We start from the raw sequence: 18768 nt of genomic DNA on the forward strand, positions 1-18768 counted from the left end.
CCTTAGGCAATCATACGTGTGCAGCACCCCTGTAATTCAATATGTTCAGTGATTTGCCCATGTTGTTGAATGTAGATATAACTCACATAATTTTCTCTGCTGTATAATACTAAACTGTCGTTTGCCTATCTTGTATTATTCAATTTGTTGCTCTTTATAACTGTATGGCTCATACTGATTGCTAACTTGGTAGAATCTAGATTCATAGATTAAAATATGTGTGCATATCACTAGAAAGTGCCTAGATTAGGACAGTTGAAGTGGGAAGACCCAGTCTAACTGTAGGTGGTATGTCCCATGCATTGATCTGCCTTACATTAATGTCACCATGTCTTCCCCCCTTGACGACTTCTCAAAATTTTCACTAAAATAAATCCTTTATTCCTTCAGTTGCTTTTGATGGGTAATTTTATCACAGAAACAAAAACAGTAACTAAGACACTGGGGATTTAGGTGGAAATGAAATCAATCTCAACGTCTGTATGAAACTGCTCTTACAGAGAACCCAGGTTTGTTCCCAGCACCCATGTCAGGCAGCTCACTCACATCCACAACTAACTCCAGCTCCAGGGATCTGACATCCTTTTCTGGCACATGTACAGAACCCCACACAGATGTGCTCACACACACACATACATGCACACACAACCACACACAAACACACACACGTGTGAGCGCGTGCATTTAAATTTTTTTAAATCTTTAATAATAAACAAGATTGTGTTAATGATATTGTTTCTTGCTCAGGAATTGATGGTGGAAAAAAAGACTAGTGACCCTTGTAGCCTCTCCAAAATAAACTGTAGTACTGTCTACCTAAGAAACTTAAATCTAGACTATGAGGAACAAGTCATCACACACCACTCTGGTACTCTAAGACTGTACTTATCTTGCTTCTCTTTAAAACACTTCAATAACATAGAGTTGCTAAGATTAAATATAAAAATACTGACCATTGGCTGGAGGTATGGGTCAGTCTGTCACCCAGAAGGTGTCCTAGTCCTCTGGCTCTTATAGTCTTTCTGCTCGCTCTTTAATGATTTTCCCTAAATGGTTGCATTGTAGATGTATCAACTTCAGTTGGGCACCACACAGTTACTCGTTCTCTGCATTTTAACCTGCTGTGGATCTCTGTAGTTGCCTTGCAGAAAGAAGCTTATTTGATGAGGATTGAGTGATACACCCATGAAATCTCAACAATGTGGTTCCCTAAATAAGACCTGCCTAGTGATAGCATCAGTTGGCATGCCAACACAGACAGAAAAAGTTTCACACGATGACATCCTTAGATGAAGAGCTGCAAGCAAAGTAATGACTCCTGAAAAAAGAGAGTGTTTTCTCAGGAAGAGGTCCCTCTTAGGTGGTCCAATTTCAAATAGACAGTCTGTCCTAAACACATGAACACCAAACAACACTCCATGGACTCAATAGTTTTTGGATTGGGGAGAGCAGGGTGTGCCAGTTGCTTGTTTATTTGTTTTGTGTGTGTGTGTGTGTGTGTGTGTGTGTGTTTATGTGTGTCTGTGTGTGTATGTAATAAGAATAATTGAAAGAAAACAGGTCATGAATTTGAAATAGGAACAGGGAAGTAGTTGAACTGGAAGAAAAATGGGGTAGAAATTACATAGAAACAGTATGTATCAATTCTCAGACATAGAAAAAATAAAAACTTTAAGTTATTAAAAGAAAATAAAACCTGATTTTAATCCCAGGACCCACGTCGTGAGAAAGAGAGCTGACTCTCACAAGTTGTCCTCTGACCTCCACGTGCACATTGCCGCATGAGTGCATATGCGCGCGCGCACACACACACGCACACATAAATAAATAAATAAATGTAAAAAGAACTTTGAAATGTTGGTTTTTAGGTGCATCTGGGCTCCCATACTGAGCCAAGCAGCTCATTAAAAATTGGAACATAGGTCACCAAGTAAGAGGAATAAAACACCAATATATGTATGCCAAAATATCAGCGAAGCTCAAAAATGTGACTTGAGAGAAGGAAAGACACATCCTGCGTGATTACCTACTTTATAGCTTATATATCAGATACCACATACTATATGTTAGATGGACAAAGCCACAGACACAGCCTGCAGTCTGGTGGCCTGGCACTAGAAACATGAATGAGAATGAAAGGCAAACGGTAGCCTGAGTCAAAGTTGTACTGCAGTAACAGTGGCTACTAAAATTAAATCGTAGAATGGGTTCTATTGTGTATAAATTAAGTTGTTAAAAATTGAACAGCTGTAGCCAGAAGGTGGTGGCGCACGCCTTTAATCCCAGCACTCAGGAGTCAGAGGAAATAGATCTCTGTGAGAATTTGAGGCCACTCTGGTCTCCAAATTAAGTTCCAGGACAGCCAGGGTTGCACAGTGAAATCCTATGTCAGAAAAAAATTGAAAAGCTTTCATATCTGTGAAATTCTAGGCCTGGCTTGTTTATTTTTCATTTTCATTAATACCCACTATAGGCTTTTTTTTTAATAGAGTCTCACTTTGTAGCTTCCACCATGAGACTTGCACTATGTCAACCAGGATGACCTGAAACTCGCAGAGTTCCACCTGACTCTGCTACCCAAGTATTGGCAGTGAAAACTTGTGACACCACTTTTGGGGGAAAAAAAAGAAAAAACAACTTCAGTCTATTAAGTTTTAATGCTTACATAAACTGTGTGCCATTTTAAAGTGAAGTTGGAGTGAGGAGAATACAGTAGCCTGAGAAATCATACTTGTGGTGACAACACCTGGGTGAATAGGGTGGAATTACTTCCTCTGGGGACAAGGATCCCTCACTGGACAGACAGACAACACCAAGCCACCAGGCTACATGGGAGCAGAGATGCTGAAATGGTAGCCAGTCCCAAAGGATCTTATGACAAGATGAAGGAGAATTGCAGGAAACACCTCACACTCTATTTCCCTTCCTGGCATTCAAGCAGAGGTTCCAGGAATGCGGTGGACATGTCAATAGCTACTTGCAGGATAGAGTTACCTCCACTCTCATTGCAATGTGACAATGTGCTCTTCTGAAACACCTCTCCCCTTCTGTCAGAGTCATCTGCCATTTCCCCCCACAAGTCTGCAACTATCAGTCAAGTTTCATTGACAAAGATAGAAGAGATCACTGATGTAAGCAGTGGTACATATCATCAAGGCGGAGGGTTAAGGTTGATGGGGACGAACCAATCTCATTCTTTGGGATATAACTTTAGATGAAAGAGAGCATTGTTATGTCAATATGACCAAGTCTTAATACTATATTATCGGAAAATAAAAACAAAATGTCTCAAGACAGTTTGAAAATTTACAGTGAGCTTTATGGAAAAAGCATAAACAACTTAAGCTGTTCCTCAAAATTCTACTAAGACTGCCTTTTGTGTGTTCTTGAAGAAAATTGGCAAGGATTAGCCCATTGAGGAAAGTTCATTTGCTGACTTTGGCTGTGCAAAGGCGATGTCAATGTCACATTTGCAGACACAGTTACTCACATACAAAGACATGATCACCTCAATGCTCTTCCTATTGGAAATGACCAAGTACCATCTAGTCAATATCCACACACTAACTCCTTCTTATGTTTTATTTAAAATGCAGTTACTTGTTTTTAAAAAATTATTTAGCTAGGCAGTGGTGGCACACGCTCTTAGTACCAGCACTCGGGAGGCAGAGGCAGGTAGACATCTAGGAGTTCAAGGTCAGCCTGGTCTCCAAAGTTAGTTACAGGACAGCCAAGGATACACAGAGAAATCCTGTCAAAAAAAATTACGAGTATTCTAGGAAAAGATAATGAATGCTTTATTGCTGAATGTATTTTTGTAGATGGAAGACATAAAACACTTGCAGAAGCTTGGAGATAACCTTCTTTTAGGGAGTTCCACAAGGTATAGAAGACAGCACTTTCAGTATCTAAAACTGGTGTCTTCTGAAATATGAGTTACTTTTGCATGTCAATGAGAACATACCTAACTAAACATCATATTCATGTTGCCTTTTGAAGTTTCTGTAACTTCACAAGAGAATGTATCTCCATCCTTATGTGTATGGTCAGAAGAAATGATTCAACTTGAAAAGGCCCAAAAGGCAAACATAAAAACCAAACAGTTGTCTGTCTAATCAAGACTCACAGGGATTTTCTGCAAGGAAAGAGTTTACAGTACTTTGTTTTGTTTTGTTTTTGAGACAGGGCTTCTTTGTGTTACCCTGGCTGTCCCAGAATTAGCTCTGTAGACCAGGCTGACCTCACATAAAGAAATCTGCATGCCACTGCCTCCTAAGTACCTGGATTAAAGGCGTGTACCACCACCACCTGGCTAACAATACATTGTTTACAACTTAAATTCAACTAACCTGCATAATTTATAGAAAGTATCTCGGGCGTTTTGTTGCTTGAGAAGTACACTTGGTTTGTTTTGCTTGTTAGCTTGTTTGTATTTTTAACACAAGAGTGCATACAACCCACACTTGCCTCGTACTCGCTATGTATCTTGAACTTTTCATCCTTCTGCCTTGACTTCCCCAATGTAAGCATTACCTCAATATCCAATTTCACTCAGGTCTGATAATCCAGTCCAGGGTTTGAAAAAAATGAACGTATTTATTAATGTGAAGAGAAGTTTAGTATCTGCATAACATTTTAGCTTAAAATAATACTGACTTTATCTAACATATGTCAGAGTGACCAGATGAACAGCCCCCAGCCATCAATCAACTGTGTTTTGTCTGTGGAGCAACCCCTCAACAAGTGGCCTATTTTATAGCTAAATTGATCTAACCCATGTCTATTTCTGTGTAGGGTCTGTGTGGTGCTCTGATAAAGAATTTCTAGATTCTTCCACTAATGGTTCTTTAAAATTGATTTAAGCTCTAACTAGAGAATGGGTCTCCTCCCTTTTTGCAAATGTCAGGAATTGGAATCCAGGTGGCCTTCCTCATCACAGGCCATGAGTCTGGGTGGACAGTTCTTCATCACAAAGATCCCTCACAAAAACAAAGCCAAGGCATCCAAGGCCTGAGGTCTGTTGTTGCTGCTATTGCGTTGTCAATGGCATAAAAGCCACAGAAAAGCCATAATCTTATCTTGACATTTAATTGGTTGTAAATTAGAAACAATAAGAACCATTTTTGGAATCATAATTTCTAAGGGCAAATTCTGTGGACTAAATTCCTAACATTAATCTGCTGAAGTCTTGACTCCTAATGTGACTAAACTTGGGGAGGGAATTTAGGAAGTAATTAAGTTTAAAGTGAGATCATAGGGATGTGTCCTTCTCTTTGGTCTTCTGAGAAGAGGTCTTCCTGCCTGTCCCTCAGTGTATGCACTCAGGGGAAAGAGCATTGAGGGGGCATGTTACACAAGAGATCATCTGCAAGTCAGGAAGAGAGACCTGACCAGAACCAACCATGCTGGTACTCCAATCTGGGACTTGCAGACTCCAAAATTATGAGAAAATAAAATCTTGATTTTTTTAAGCTACTCATCCTGATCTACAGAAATAGTGAGCAACTATCAAACTTTGAAAGTATGTGAGAAAAGCTTTTTCAAAAAAAGTTCCCCCTACTCTTCCCTTGCAGTGCACCTGATCCGTAAACATATTGATATCAAGTTAGAAGGTAATATGGATAGACTTAGTCAATGCCAATGACTTTTACTAAACCAATTCAGTAACTCACGTATTTGTATTGATCTACCATCAAAACAGTATTTTATACAGTTGTTTCTACTGAAGGTAGGCTAAGTAGTGTAATAACAGCATTTGGAATGGCTTGGCCACAGTGTGCTCTCAGTCATGTAGTCAGACGTAAGTTATAAAGGATTTTTTCAACTGGTTCTGAGCTCAAAGTAAGAGCTGATGCCCTCCAACTTGATGTGGACTAATTATCCCAAACTCTCACAGAACTAGTGGTCTGTATATCATCAATGAAACAAACTTATTCATAAAGTGAGTTTCCTCTCTTGTTCAGCACACATATTGAAGTCTTTATATTAGTTAGCTGTATATTTTATTCTATGCATACACTAGCTTAGATCTTTTAATTGACTTTTCTTCTTTTTACCAATAGGCCCTCTGGTCCTGTGTTTTCCCTTAAAGACAAAGTGCATTCTTTGGGACAATACTTTTTAACTTGTAGCCAAAAAGGCTAATGAACAGGAATAGAGCTGATGTGTGTTACTTCCAGGTCTCATTTCTTAAGAAATTTGTCTTCCTTATACTATTTCTTAGGAAATGCCTGGGACACTTCCCAAAGTGTGATAGAATAGAGAAATAAAACACATTATGGCCTAAACCACTCACCCATTAGTTCTTTCTTTCATTTAATAACACCTATTAAGCATGTGTTGTAGATGTCCTGCTTTAGGTTCTGAGTACTCAAATAAGCAGGACACATCAAGCCTCTGCACTCATGAAATAATGTGGCTGGGGAACAGGCAGAAGAGGGCATGGAGACAGAATAACAAAGCAAAATTTTAAAAATTTTTCATAGCACATTACTAAATTAAAGTGATGACTCAACATTCACCTTGGCTATTAAAATCTGGGCTCTGACATTGGGCCATTGCAGTAACTGCCTTGAAGGGGGACCACACACTGAATTTGGCCTCCTGATGTTCCTGCTGCCCTATAGGCCACATCCTTAACTCATTTTCATCCAATAGAGTGAGTCAGAAGTTACTCGTGACTTCCAAGGGTAAGAAGCCACCGACCTCCATTTGGGTCTTATGAAAAACTGACTAAAGCAAGCTATCTGATGAGATGTTCAGACCCTGGCATTGCCCTGTAGACAGGGTGAGTGACTAGAGAAGCAAGCCAGACCCTGTTATTCATTCTGTCTTTCTAGTTAAAGCCTGCAAGAGTAAATGAAGAACTTGCTTTGAAATTCAGCCTTGGCCTACTGGATCCTGCAGATGGCTCTAGCCCCACAGTACTGCAACAGGCCCCAGGACAGAAGCACAGAGTTGAGCCCTGTCTACCCACAGTAGCAAGAGAAATAAAAGAACTTACATCACTGATTCAAATTATGGCCCAGAAACAGATACCTGGAGGATAAACTCAGAGACCTACATGTTTCTTTTCTCTGTGCCCCATGTTCTCATCTACAAGGCTCATCTCATGTAAGGCTGTGATGATAACTAGAAGAGTGAATCCAGAAAAGACTACAACAGTATATTAGGGTATACGGTAACAACTTAATAAATGTTAGATGCTATCCTTCACTGTTAATAACTAAAATGCATCTGGGTGATGGTGGTACACACCTTTAATCCCAGCACTCTGGAGGCAGAGGCAGGTGGATCTCTGTGATTTCGAGGCCAGCCTGGTCTAAAGAGTGAGTTCCAGGACAGCCTGCAAAACAATACAGAGAAACCCAGTCTCAAAAAAATAAAAATAAACAGTAAAATGTGATGATGGATGGACCAGTGAGATTGCTCTGTGGGTAAAGGTGTTTATTGTGTAAGCCTGAAGACCTCTTACCTCCATATATACACCACTGTATGAGTGTGAACACACACATAAGAGTAATAAAGGAGAATGATTTATGAGACTGGTTTGATAGCTTGGGCTTATAATCTTAGAACTGGGGAGTCTGAAGCAGATTGGATGTAATGAGTTGGACAAAAGTCTATACTGCATCGTGAGTTCCAGACTGGCCTGGGCTACACAGTTGAAACTTTGTCTCAAAAAATAAAATTAGATGATGGAATAAAAATGTTCTTAATTTGCACTCAAGGGAGTTCTCTCATGGATGACAGCACTTGAGTTTTGTCCTAAAATAAGGACTCAGACATACAGAGAGCCAGACAAAAGCATCCATACAAGAAAAACTTGGGGACAAAGGTCACAAAGTGACACTGGTTGAGGGAGGGACAAGGATGTGGTCAGCATGGTTTGTTTTGGGGTGTGGTAAGAAAAGTAAAAAGTCACACCAGCCACACCAAAAGGGGGGGCAGGGAAACGACACTGGGATACTGGGATTTCATTTGGGACACAACAGGCAGCATGGAGAGATTTAATCAGTAAAGTGACATAAATCTCCCTGCTGGAAATGATTTGAAGAGGACAGGAATAGAAAGGAAAGGACACTTTAAGAGACTGCTGCTGCAGGGACGAAGACATGGCTCATTGGTTAAGAGCACTGTCTTTGCAGATCCAACTCCTAGCACCTACATGGTGACTCAAAACCATCTTACTCAGTTCCAGGGGATCTGGAAGCAGTTCCAGGGACCTCTGCAAGCACCAGGCACTGTCTGCCGTACATGCCTACTACATGCAAGCAAAGCACTCATAGTAAAATAATTGAAAAGGGAGAGAGACTGACTACTGTAAGGCTAGAACTGTGAGTCGGTGGGGAGAGTGCTCATTTGAGTCGTTTCCCCAGCACAGCATAAACTAAGCATCAGAGCAATCAGTAGTCTCAGCACTTAGGAAATGCAGGCAGAAGGACCTGGTTACATGTGAGGTTCGGTGCTAGTCAGGGCTACATAAGATCTTATCTTAAACCAAACAAGCAAACAAACAGGCTATGGTAACCATTGAACCAGTGGTGCCTTCCACAGGAGTCTAGCAGAGAGTAGAAGTGGAAAGAGAGTGGGTGTAGGTATAGATTTCTTGAATGAATAGCCCTTGGATTGCTTATCTAGCCTCTTTGGTAGAGAAGAAATGTTTTCTTTTAATGAAGTCCTTTCAGCATATGTGCTGCTGAATCATTTTAAACAGGTCTCTAAGATTCATTCACCAGGGAAGTCCGTGTCTATCTCATTGGATATAAGTCAGTGCTAAAGTATTACTAGTTCTAGTTAAGAAACAGGGCATAACAGTACAAACTTCCTCATAGTTATTTTTACAATTATTCAAAAGGGAAGAAAACATCCAAAGCACCATGGCTTTGTGGAAGGGGCATTACAAGGCAAACCAGGAGACAGACTCAATGGCAATACCATCATTGACATCTCATGGAAAGAGAATTTTTGACCCCATGAGTCTTCTTTGGCCCTTGGCCAATCCAATACATTACTATATGCTTCTATTTAAAATGAGATAGTAGCTGGAACTAGTTCATGCTCCTGAGGTCAGGATTCACTCTCTCAGAACTTGTCAGCTTGTCCCAGGGTCCATCCTCATCCTAACCTGTGCCTCAGCCCACTTTCTCCTAACCTGACAGGAAGGACCCCATCCACAGGTTTACCTGTTTTTACTCATGTCCGTCAAGCAACTGTACTTAATATACAAGGTACATACAATGTAATATATATTATAAAACATGTAAGATAAATAAACCGTATTTAATGTACAATTTAGAGATATCCCCTGTATGACCCCCGAGATTCATTCTCAGGAAATTAAGAAAATTTCACTTTCAAACTTGATGATAAGGTACAAGACAGTAGTCACGACCTACTTTTCTACAATCCATTGTTACCCAGAAGAGTCTCTGGAACATGTTTTAATAAATATTTCAATTTCATATAGTCGATTTTTCTTTACAAGGGACCACTCCCCAAAAATGAAATGATGCTTAAAAACTGAAAAATGAAAACAAAGCATCCCTTGTGAAAAGCAGCTTGGAAGTTCTTCCATCATTTTTGTCCTTTGGTATTAGAAAACAGGATATTACCTGGCTTCGTGAAGTGTTTGTCTCCTGATGCCTGGTTTTCATTCAGATTGTTTGCTCCCTAGAATAAACCCAGACCTTCAACTGTACGGGCTGAGCTGCCTTCCAAACCACAATAGAAGCTCCCAGTGGTGGCACAGGCCTGTGACCCCAGTGCTCCAGAGGTGGAAACAGAAAGCAGAAGACATAGCCTGGGCTACAATAGGGTGTTCCAGGATAGCCTGAGCTGCATAAAGACCCAGCTGAGTGGCAGGAGGACCCTACTTTACAGGTCATATGGAATAAGAAATGTGGGGTGCAAGATTAACTCTTAGATCCAAAGAACCACAAAGACTCTTTCTCTAGCTATTATTATTACCATCTGCCAGCCACAAATCCTAGTGCTGTGGCAACTGATCTACAGACAATTCACTGATAATATAGAAGACTGGTAAGCACCATTTCGGTGATTTGCTATCCAGGATCCTTCTAGCCCGGTGCTGGGAGTAGAAGGAACGAATAAAAAATTCAGGTTAAAGGGAGATTCCTCCCAACCCCTATAACATGAAGTTATGGCACAGAATTCAGTTCAAAAGAAACCAGTGATGTTTTCGTTCCCATAATAAAGGAAGCAAATCATCCAAGTGCAACTGAATCAAATATTAACTTCCTGGAAATGCATCAGCTGCTTAAAGCAAGATTGAAGTTCAAGGACACATTCCGTCCCTAATCTTCACTTTACAACGTTGGGAGATAAATTTTCCTTAGCATTAAGATCTTTCAAAGACAGCCTTTCTAGCAAAACAAATTGTTAGAAGTGTGTGTGCGATAAATTGGCCAGATGCCGCCAGGACATGAGCTGTGATTTAAAAGTAAGGTAAGGATGGGTCTATCACCTGTGTTTAAAGCAGGCATTTCTGTTTACTGCTGTGAATGGCCACATTCAAAGCAATCCTCCCGTTGTTGTAAGGGTTAATTAGCTTCTCCAAAGTGCTTTTCTTCTCACAGAATATAGTTTATATTTGGGGAGGGGGGCATTTGGCAGAGCTTAAGTTACAGCCTAGCTGATTTGTTCAGTGGAATCCAACAATCAGTCACTTTTCTCCATTCATTTGTCCCTTAATGTTTATTAACGGAGATAGATGCAAAATTCAAGAGAAAATAAATGTGTTAATAATTTTCTTTCTTCAGAATTTGGCATCAAGATACCTAAGTGGCAACCTTCTTCATTCACATCTATCCCCAAACTGGTGTTCATTTCTTGCAAAAATTCAGAAATTTCTCAAGCCTCATTATCAATCCGCCAGCCCTTCCCAGCCTGAATGTATCACTGAGAGATAAATGGACAGGAGACTTAATTATTGCTTACATTGCTATAAAGAAAAATTAATTGCAGTCATAAAAGCTAGGTTATGATAGAATGACTAGCTGTGCTCCCTTCTAGAAACTGCTATTTTTAAGTTTCTAACACTGGAAGAAAAAAAAGCAGCAGTCTTCAAAGGAATGTGTTTCTGTGGCTGACACTGTTCCCCAAAATGAAAAAGGATAAATGGGGTGGGGCCCCAAGAATGAAAATAAAAAGTTTCCACAATTTAACAATTTGGTGATAAGGCCATAGTCAGTATTCTTACTTGTCATGTAGTTCTATAATGCAAATAAGGACTTGTGACTATTTTGCAGACAGCTCGGTTTCTACACACACATCCCACAAGCTCCTTAGTCTTGTGGCTAATAGAGTCCATGTCTTACTGGAACTGAGAAATGGGCACTGGGCAAATCAAAAAAGGTTCCTTTGGAAACCAGCAGGAAGCCTTCCAGCAAGCTTGCTGGGTGGGTGTTCTCTTAATGCTGTCTGTGTAGCAGCACTGGTTCACTTATGCATGAAGACAAAGGCAACTTCAACTTGATATTTCTGTCATCCCTGCTGTGGGAAGAGTCCTTTCCTGGTTTATAACATCAATCACTCTTGCAATAAATCTTGGGAGTGGATATGGTCATTTAAATCTCCACCTGCACAAACAACAGAAAATAAGAGCTCATAAATCTCTACACTGGTGATTAACAAATTTTGGATCCTCAGGAAAGATATTATGGGGGGAGAGGGTTCACTAATTCATTAATAAAGACTGATTTGCTGACAATCTGTTTAGTTTACAGCATGGGGAAAAGCAAACAAGTCTCTGCTAACAAAACAAAGTTTTAGAGGTTAGTGAATTCCCAGCTGAGCTTGGATTAAAGACACAGATATGAGTGGAACAGACTTTGGACTCTGAGTCGGATGCTGAGAGATACTCTTGTATCCTGCTCCTGTCCCATCCTCAGTGTCTAATTGTAAGACAAAAAAAAAAAAACAATCTGACAGTTTTTTTTTTTAATCTCATCTCCCTGGTTTCTTGGCATCCATTTTATTCGGTCCTTGACTTCTGTTTCCCTTTGCTTTTCTTCTTACCCTCCCCCCACCAGAAGATTATCTCATTCCCTGAGAAAGATGGTCGCTGATGAAGTTAAGGGTGGAAACTGGTCCTTTCCCAAAGCCATGGTCCCTTCTCGGTTGGTGTTTTCTTAAGGCAGTTGTCCTTGTGGAACCCTGGTAACCAAAGGGATGGGAGAAGAGAAAGGCAGCTGCATGAGCAGGAAATCGACAGTTTCTGCAAAAGTGGTCAGGCAAAGGGAGGTCTGCGAGTGGCTGACTTTTTAAAATCCCGTGGAACTAGCTTCTGGCAAGAATTTGCAACAAAGTTTTCATCTTATTGGGAAAAGATTCTCAGCTAGCAAAGTACGCTCCACCAATCCATATGGCCTCTCTCATTCCCTACCCATCATCCCCAGTCAACTGTGTGTGTGTGTGTGTGTGTGTGTGTGTGTGTGTGTGTGTGTGTGTGTACATGTGCACTTAATGGTCAAGTGTGTTCCTATGCACTAGCGGTTCCCTGGTACCTTCAAATTGACAGTATATTAATGGATTTTCTTTTTCTGAGTTTTTCTTTCTTCCTTTCTATAATCCAGTACCACGAAGATTCTGTGAAACACTTCCTTTCCCAGTTTACCTCAGGTAAATTTAAACAGTAAAATGTATCTGAAAGAAAAAATCGGCTCAGTGATCGGCATTTGCTTTTCTAAAATTTGGTTCCTTGGACACGACTTACTGAGTAAAGTAAGTCTCTCTTTATCGTGAATGATAGGTCTTACAACCGTGGATATCATCCAGTACATGGGAACGGTATCTTCAGAAAGCCCTGTGTTCTTATGGGGTATTAGCCAGGGGCAGCTGGATTTTAATTGGTGTTGGGGGGCGGTGTCCGTGAGATGTTTTAGAGGGAAGGCTCACGAAGAGCAAAGGAGCTGGCCATTTCTCGAAGGTTCTCAGTAATGGTTAGTTGAGATTCCCTTGGAGGAAAGGGGGCCCTAGGAGGTGAACAGAGGCAAGGACTCTGAGTAGGGCTGATAGCCCCTTGGCTTGGGCCAGACTGGAAGAAGGAAACTGGTACATGCTTGTTGGCGATAGATTGCTGGAAACCCGCGTCTGTGCCTGAGAGTCCAGTGCTTCTGAAAGGGGTCTAGGAAGTCTGCAGGGCCTAGCAGGCCCCTCCCCTGGGCTGCATGGATCCGCCTCTCTATTCCCCAGATAAATTCCTAGTGTTCACCAAATTCCTCGGCGCTCTCTCACTCTCCATTAAGGCCAGGCAGGACTCCGGGGGTGTGGAAATAGAGCACTGGTTTCCCTGTCGCAGGATCCCTTGTGGTGGCTTCCACAACTCTGCAAAGGGGAAACTGTGAGACCAAGCTGCCAGATCGCAACTCGAACCCCAACACACGAAGTGGGAGCTCCACACTTTAAAGACCCTTTAGTTCCAGCGCCTCTCTCTCCCCCTCACTCCCTCCTCCCCCCTCTAAACATGTCCACGGGCTCCCTCAGCGATGTAGAAGACCTTCAAGAAGTGGAGATGCTGGATTGTGACTCCCTGAAAGTGGACTCCAACAAGGAGTTTGTGACTTCCAACGAGAGCACCGAGGAGGGCTCCAACTGCGAGAATGGGTCCCCACAGAAGGGTCGCGGCGGCCTGGGCAAGCGGAGGAAGGCGCCCACCAAGAAGAGCCCGTTGAGCGGGGTCAGCCAGGAGGGGAAGCAGGTCCAGCGCAACGCTGCCAACGCGCGCGAGCGGGCCCGCATGCGGGTTCTGAGCAAGGCCTTCTCCAGGCTCAAGACCACCCTGCCCTGGGTGCCCCCGGACACCAAGCTCTCCAAGTTGGACACGCTCAGGTTGGCATCCAGCTACATCGCGCACTTGAGGCAGATCCTGGCCAATGACAAGTACGAGAACGGTTACATTCACCCGGTCAACCTGGTGAGTTCTCCCGCGCTGCTGGCTGGGCCTGGGGACGCGGGCAATCCGGTGACACCGTGGCTACCGCTGGCCTACCACTTCTGGGGACCTCCGTGCGGGCTCCACGCAGCGCCCTGGCTCTCGGCACCGAGTGCTGCGAGCCCGAGAGTGATTTGTGCACGGGTTTGACGTGGCACCCCATTAAGGGATTTCCGAGGGTATTCAGCTGGCAAAGACCAGGGATCCCCGCGAAGGGTGCCAGCGCTATTTCCGCTGTCGTGAAACTGACAAGATGCTAGGCACCCAGAGGACATCTGACTATACCTCTTTTAGCTAGGAGCAAAACTTAAGTTCTGCTTCTGATTCTTGTAAACAGCCATCTCCGTTCTGTCCTCGGGTATATTTAGGGCTATTAAATGCAGACATATTTATGTTCCTCCGCCTCCATAACTGTCAATGCAAATACCTCAGCTACTTGGATACTGTGTGCTTGACTAAGTAGATTACCATTTTTAAATCCCAGAAATTCCAGCCACTGTCAACATAATCAGTAAATCCGCCCAGGTCTTCCTTGTGCTGAGTAGAATTGAAGTCATAGGTCCGATCAGTCACAATGAAGAGCCGCTTGACTTTACCTTAATAACTCGTGTCCACCGAGCCTAGTTTTTGAAAAACAAATGCTGATTACTGAATCAATTTTCTCAGAGGCGGTTTACTGTTTAGGGTTTTCTTTTTCTTTATCTCTTTCTTTCCTTCTTTCTTTTTTTGACTTAGTCTTTCGTTTGATTTCATTTTAAAACGTGCAGGCTCTAAAGAAAATACCACCACCTTACTACGACTTTTGTTTACATATGATAAGGATGAGATGTCCCTCAGGCCAGCACTTACAGAGAGGCTTGAGCTGTCTCAGATGCTCTCAGGAACTGGGGGAGGGGATGCTAAAACACATTTTGCCAGGAAAAATATTTTCCCTCCAAATAAAAGTTTATTTTTTTAGTGTGATGAGTAGCCGCTTTTACGATCTAAATCTAGAATGAGATTATTGATCAGACCATTTATTATTGCTGCCACTTCCATCTTTAAGTATTAAAAAATATGTTATTGCCCAGAGAAAGGAAGAAGAAAGAAAGGAAAGACGCGAGCTTTGCTTTCTCGGTAGTAGAGGAATCTTACACAAAATACCACTGTATCTTTTATTAACGCACACACCCCTTCTGGGATACTGATTTACTTAAAGTTGTGGTCATAGCTAGGATTGCAGGGAGAGAAATGAAAGTCAATAAAGGCCAGAAGGCCAGGATGCTGGACCAGTGCCCCAGTAGACCAGCAGCTGGTAGCTAAGGTAGTAATGCTCCCCACCGCCCTGCTCAGACCCCTAGAGCCTTGAGGCTGTGGCTGGACTTCGTTTAAGGGTTCCACTCAGAACCCAGTATGAGATCTCTCTGGCCACAGTTTCAAAGTCCTTCCCCATCTCTGGAGCTGCGCGCTTTGTCCTGCCAGTTTACACCTAGTAAGCTGCAGACCCGCGGCCTGGGTGCTCCTCGCCCTCATGCAGGCGCCCCTCCTGTAACTGGGGCTCGGGCTGACCCCTCCCCCTGCCCAAGAGTACTTACCTCCTCCGCCCTCTTCCCTCTTGCAGACGTGGCCCTTTATGGTGGCTGGCAAGCCCGACAGTGACTTGAAGGAAGTGGTGACCGCGAGTCGCTTGTGTGGAACCACCGCGTCCTGACCTTGGAGGTGCGAGTCTGGGAACCGTGCGCTCCGGGGGCAGGGGGCCAGCGAGGGCGACGACCCCTGCCCTCCCCTCCCTGTCTCTGCTGCATCCTTGCATTGCTCCTCTCCCCATCCTACCCCGCGAGAACACTTAACCGCGACGAGGAGATTCGTTTCCAAACCAAAGGAGACCAACTGTACTTACAGATTCCCATCTATTTAACTTTATTAACTTCTGCCATGAATGACTGCGAGCCTGGCTGGTCCAAGTGCAATATGTAATTATATATATTATATAAATAGATAATAAGAGCCTATCAATGTGTATCTTTTGTACAATATGTTGTAAAATGTAGATCATAGAATAGCTGACTTTGACAGTCACATTTATAAAGTAAGTCACTCAAAGAAATATATATTTTTTTCAAACAGGTTTTGCTACTTTCGAAAATAAATCTTCCTTTATATTGCTAAAAAGCCTAGGCATTGGTGTGATTTCTTTTAAAAACTGTGAAGAACAGTGGAAAGCATGAGAATGTTTAATGATTTTTAAAAAGTAGTTCTTTTAACATTTAATCCAAACTTCTAGTGAAAGATTAATTCCGATTCCTAAGAAAAACGTCATGTTTCCTACCAAAAAGTTTTAAGAGTTCTTCTTCCCAGTTATTTTAAGCACACTAAAAACATTATAACTGTAAGTAGTGAATAAGCAGGGTTATAGCCACCCAGTCACACAGAGTCGAGGACAACGAAGAAAAAGAAAATCCAACTCTCCACTATTTTATAGAGTAACTGTTCAGAAAAACGGAAAAATAAACTACGAAAGCTTTATAACTTTACGTGTGCGGCTGTGATTTAAAAAAAAATAAAAACTTCAAACCAGTGAAGAAGGGATTGGAGCTACATGTGAATTCTAAATGCAGAAGATATTTTGCTTGTTTCTTACTGATAATTAATTAATTGCAACACTAACCGCACGAACCTACTTTTCGGGTGCGGTTACGCCTTGCGTTCTGCTCCGGCCAAGACTTCCGGCAGACCGGATCTTAACTTAAACATCTTCCAGGCTGAGGAACAGCTTATTGGGGTAGATTAGGTTGAGATAAACATGAAGCGAGGCCGAGGAGCCTGGGACCCTGCTCCCACTGCCCTGCTCCCACCGCCGCGGCGATGCGCCAGATGCCACCGCGGCTGTTTAATGTTCGGGGTTATGACCGCAGTGTTTACAAGACGCCCTCGGTTATTTATACTGTTATCCCTCGCAGAGGCCTTGAAACTTCCGCTTCGCTTGCTCTTTCTTTTCGAGCTCCCGCGGCCCGCCCCCCACCCGACCCCCACTCCTCTATTTCTAACTGGGTTTGGTACCTGGCGTTAAGATAACTTCCTCTCCTGCGCTCAGCCAACCACATGGGGCGGGAAACATCTACCCCGCTGCCTTGTCCCTCCTGAGAAGCCACCGCGCCACCAGTGCAAAACTAGTGACTTTTCGTCCTTGTCGTTTGCACACTTGCCTTGGAGCGTATTTCAAGGTGTCAGGCCACTCCTCTGACCCATCCCAACGTGACCTCTAGGCGACGGTACCCACTCATGCTCACACACACCTTCATGTCCACCAGAGGGACAGGGTCCTCTCCAGGACTGATTCCGAGATTCTGAGGGAGGGAAGGTTGGTGTCACCAACAAGATTCACTTACCACGGTTAGCCCAGCAAGCGTTCCCCAAGTTCCTAATCATGATTTTTACAAACTAAGTAAATTCTTGACATACTGAGCACTTTGCTCGGGGGAACCCCAGCTTTGTTTCCCTTTTCTCGTTACAAACGGGAGCGCACACGGATTTTAAAGCCTTTGTTCATCCCTACTCATAATCTGAAGTCTTAACTTGAGGAGAAAGGTTATGAGAAACCAAAGTCCTGGTTCCACACGGGCCAGTTTCCTCCAAGGGACAGATGCCGTTTTATCGTCCTTGCAAGTAAAAAATGAGGATAACACTAGTATTAACTGGATTTGTATTCTTCTAGGTCACTGCCTAAACTTTTAACACAGCTCGGTGAAATTATAGTATTGGGACCTCTTTGTGAAGATGGGACCCCGCAAATAAAGAGCCAGTATTTGTATGAGTCGGGCAGGTGGCTAGCCATCTCACATCCAAACTGAAAGTGTTTGAGGCACGCAGCTCAAGTGCTGTGTTGTTAGTGCACTGGTCATGGTCTTTTGATTGCACAGATTGAAATGTGTCCCTTCAAAGCAGTGTTGTTGCCCCCAACCCGTTACTGTTCCACCTCTCCCCAGTGTCCTCTGAATCTGCCTAAAGCTGTCTGCTAAGACGACCCCCACAAAATCCAAAATCCAGAACCTTCACTGAGCAAAGACAGAGCTCAAAATAATGCTAACATCGAGTGATGGGGACAAACTTTCCTATCAAGGAGCTCAGCTGAGCTCTAAGTCTGGACATGGTCCTGTCCCCAGAGTGATATACTGGATGGGTGAGTACAAATTCCGAGAGCCAATAACTGGGGTTGGGCTTCAAAAAATAAATAAATAAACAAATAACCCAGGAGTCAGTCAGTCAGTTGTCAGTCTCCCTCTCCCCTCTCTCGCCTCTTTTAATCTGCACAGCTTAAACACCTCTGCATCTCTCTGCCACTAGCCCTGCTATACTAGACGGTGCCAGCATTCACCACGTTCAACTTCCCTGCCCCTCTTGTTGGCACACATCCCCAAAAGAATGCAATTCCCAGGCTGCCGGGGTACCCAGCCTAGGTTCCTGTGCCTCAACTTAATGTGCAGTTGCAAAGCAAGAGTAGTGGACACCTTTGCCCCAGGCCAGAAGAGCTGAGAGTGAGGGATGAGGGGTGTCATGTGACCTTCAGGATATAAAAAGTATCCTACAGAAAGCCCTCTCAGAAAGACCAGGCAAATAACCGAATTACCATAGCCACCTGGAAGGAAAATGAAGTGCTTCCAAAAGTTTCCAGACACAGATTCGTAATGTGGCAGCGAATGACACACTCTCCCTCCCTCCCTCCCTCCCTCCTCCTCCCTCCCCTCTCCTCCCTCCCTTCCTCTCTCTGCCAATGCTTGTAAGACCTAAAACCTTTATAGGCGATTCAGTGTACTTTTAGCAGGTGTGCCCTTCGC

General features: G+C 43.1%; 1 protein-coding gene and 1 long non-coding RNA gene across 2 annotated transcripts; one reads left to right on the top strand and one right to left on the bottom strand.

Annotated features, from left to right (window-relative positions):
* Window positions 1-11946: 11946 nt before the first annotated feature.
* LOC121132835 lies at window positions 11947-13035 on the bottom strand. The gene is made up of 2 exons (XR_005869487.1): window positions 12528-13035; window positions 11947-12177 (listed from the first exon to the last, which is right to left on the bottom strand). It is a non-coding gene; the product is annotated as an uncharacterized LOC121132835 (long non-coding RNA).
* A 212-nt stretch (window positions 13036-13247) lies between these two features.
* Window positions 13248-16462, top strand: Tcf21 (transcription factor 21). The gene is made up of 2 exons (XM_005065815.4): window positions 13248-13936; window positions 15555-16462. The coding sequence occupies exons 1-2, from the start codon at window positions 13487-13489 to the stop codon at window positions 15642-15644; spliced, it is 540 nt and encodes a 179-aa protein (XP_005065872.1). The 5' UTR covers window positions 13248-13486; the 3' UTR covers window positions 15645-16462.
* The last annotated feature ends 2306 nt before the right edge of the window (window positions 16463-18768 follow it).

The sequence above is a fragment of the Mesocricetus auratus genome, unplaced genomic scaffold, assembly GCF_017639785.1.
Source record: "Mesocricetus auratus isolate SY011 unplaced genomic scaffold, BCM_Maur_2.0 Super-Scaffold_100018, whole genome shotgun sequence".
NCBI classification, from domain to species: Eukaryota; Metazoa; Chordata; class Mammalia; order Rodentia; family Cricetidae; genus Mesocricetus; species Mesocricetus auratus.

What these genes read in the sequence shown, in the direction of transcription:
- Tcf21 (XM_005065815.4), top strand. Translation starts at nt 13,487, where the DNA reads ATGTCCACGGGCTCCCTCAGCGATGTAGAAGACCTTCAAGAAGTGGAG. An exon ending in ACATTCACCCGGTCAACCTG is followed by an intron (nt 13,937 to 15,554) that starts GTGAGTTCTCCC and finishes TCCCTCTTGCAG; the next exon opens with ACGTGGCCCTTTATGGTGGC.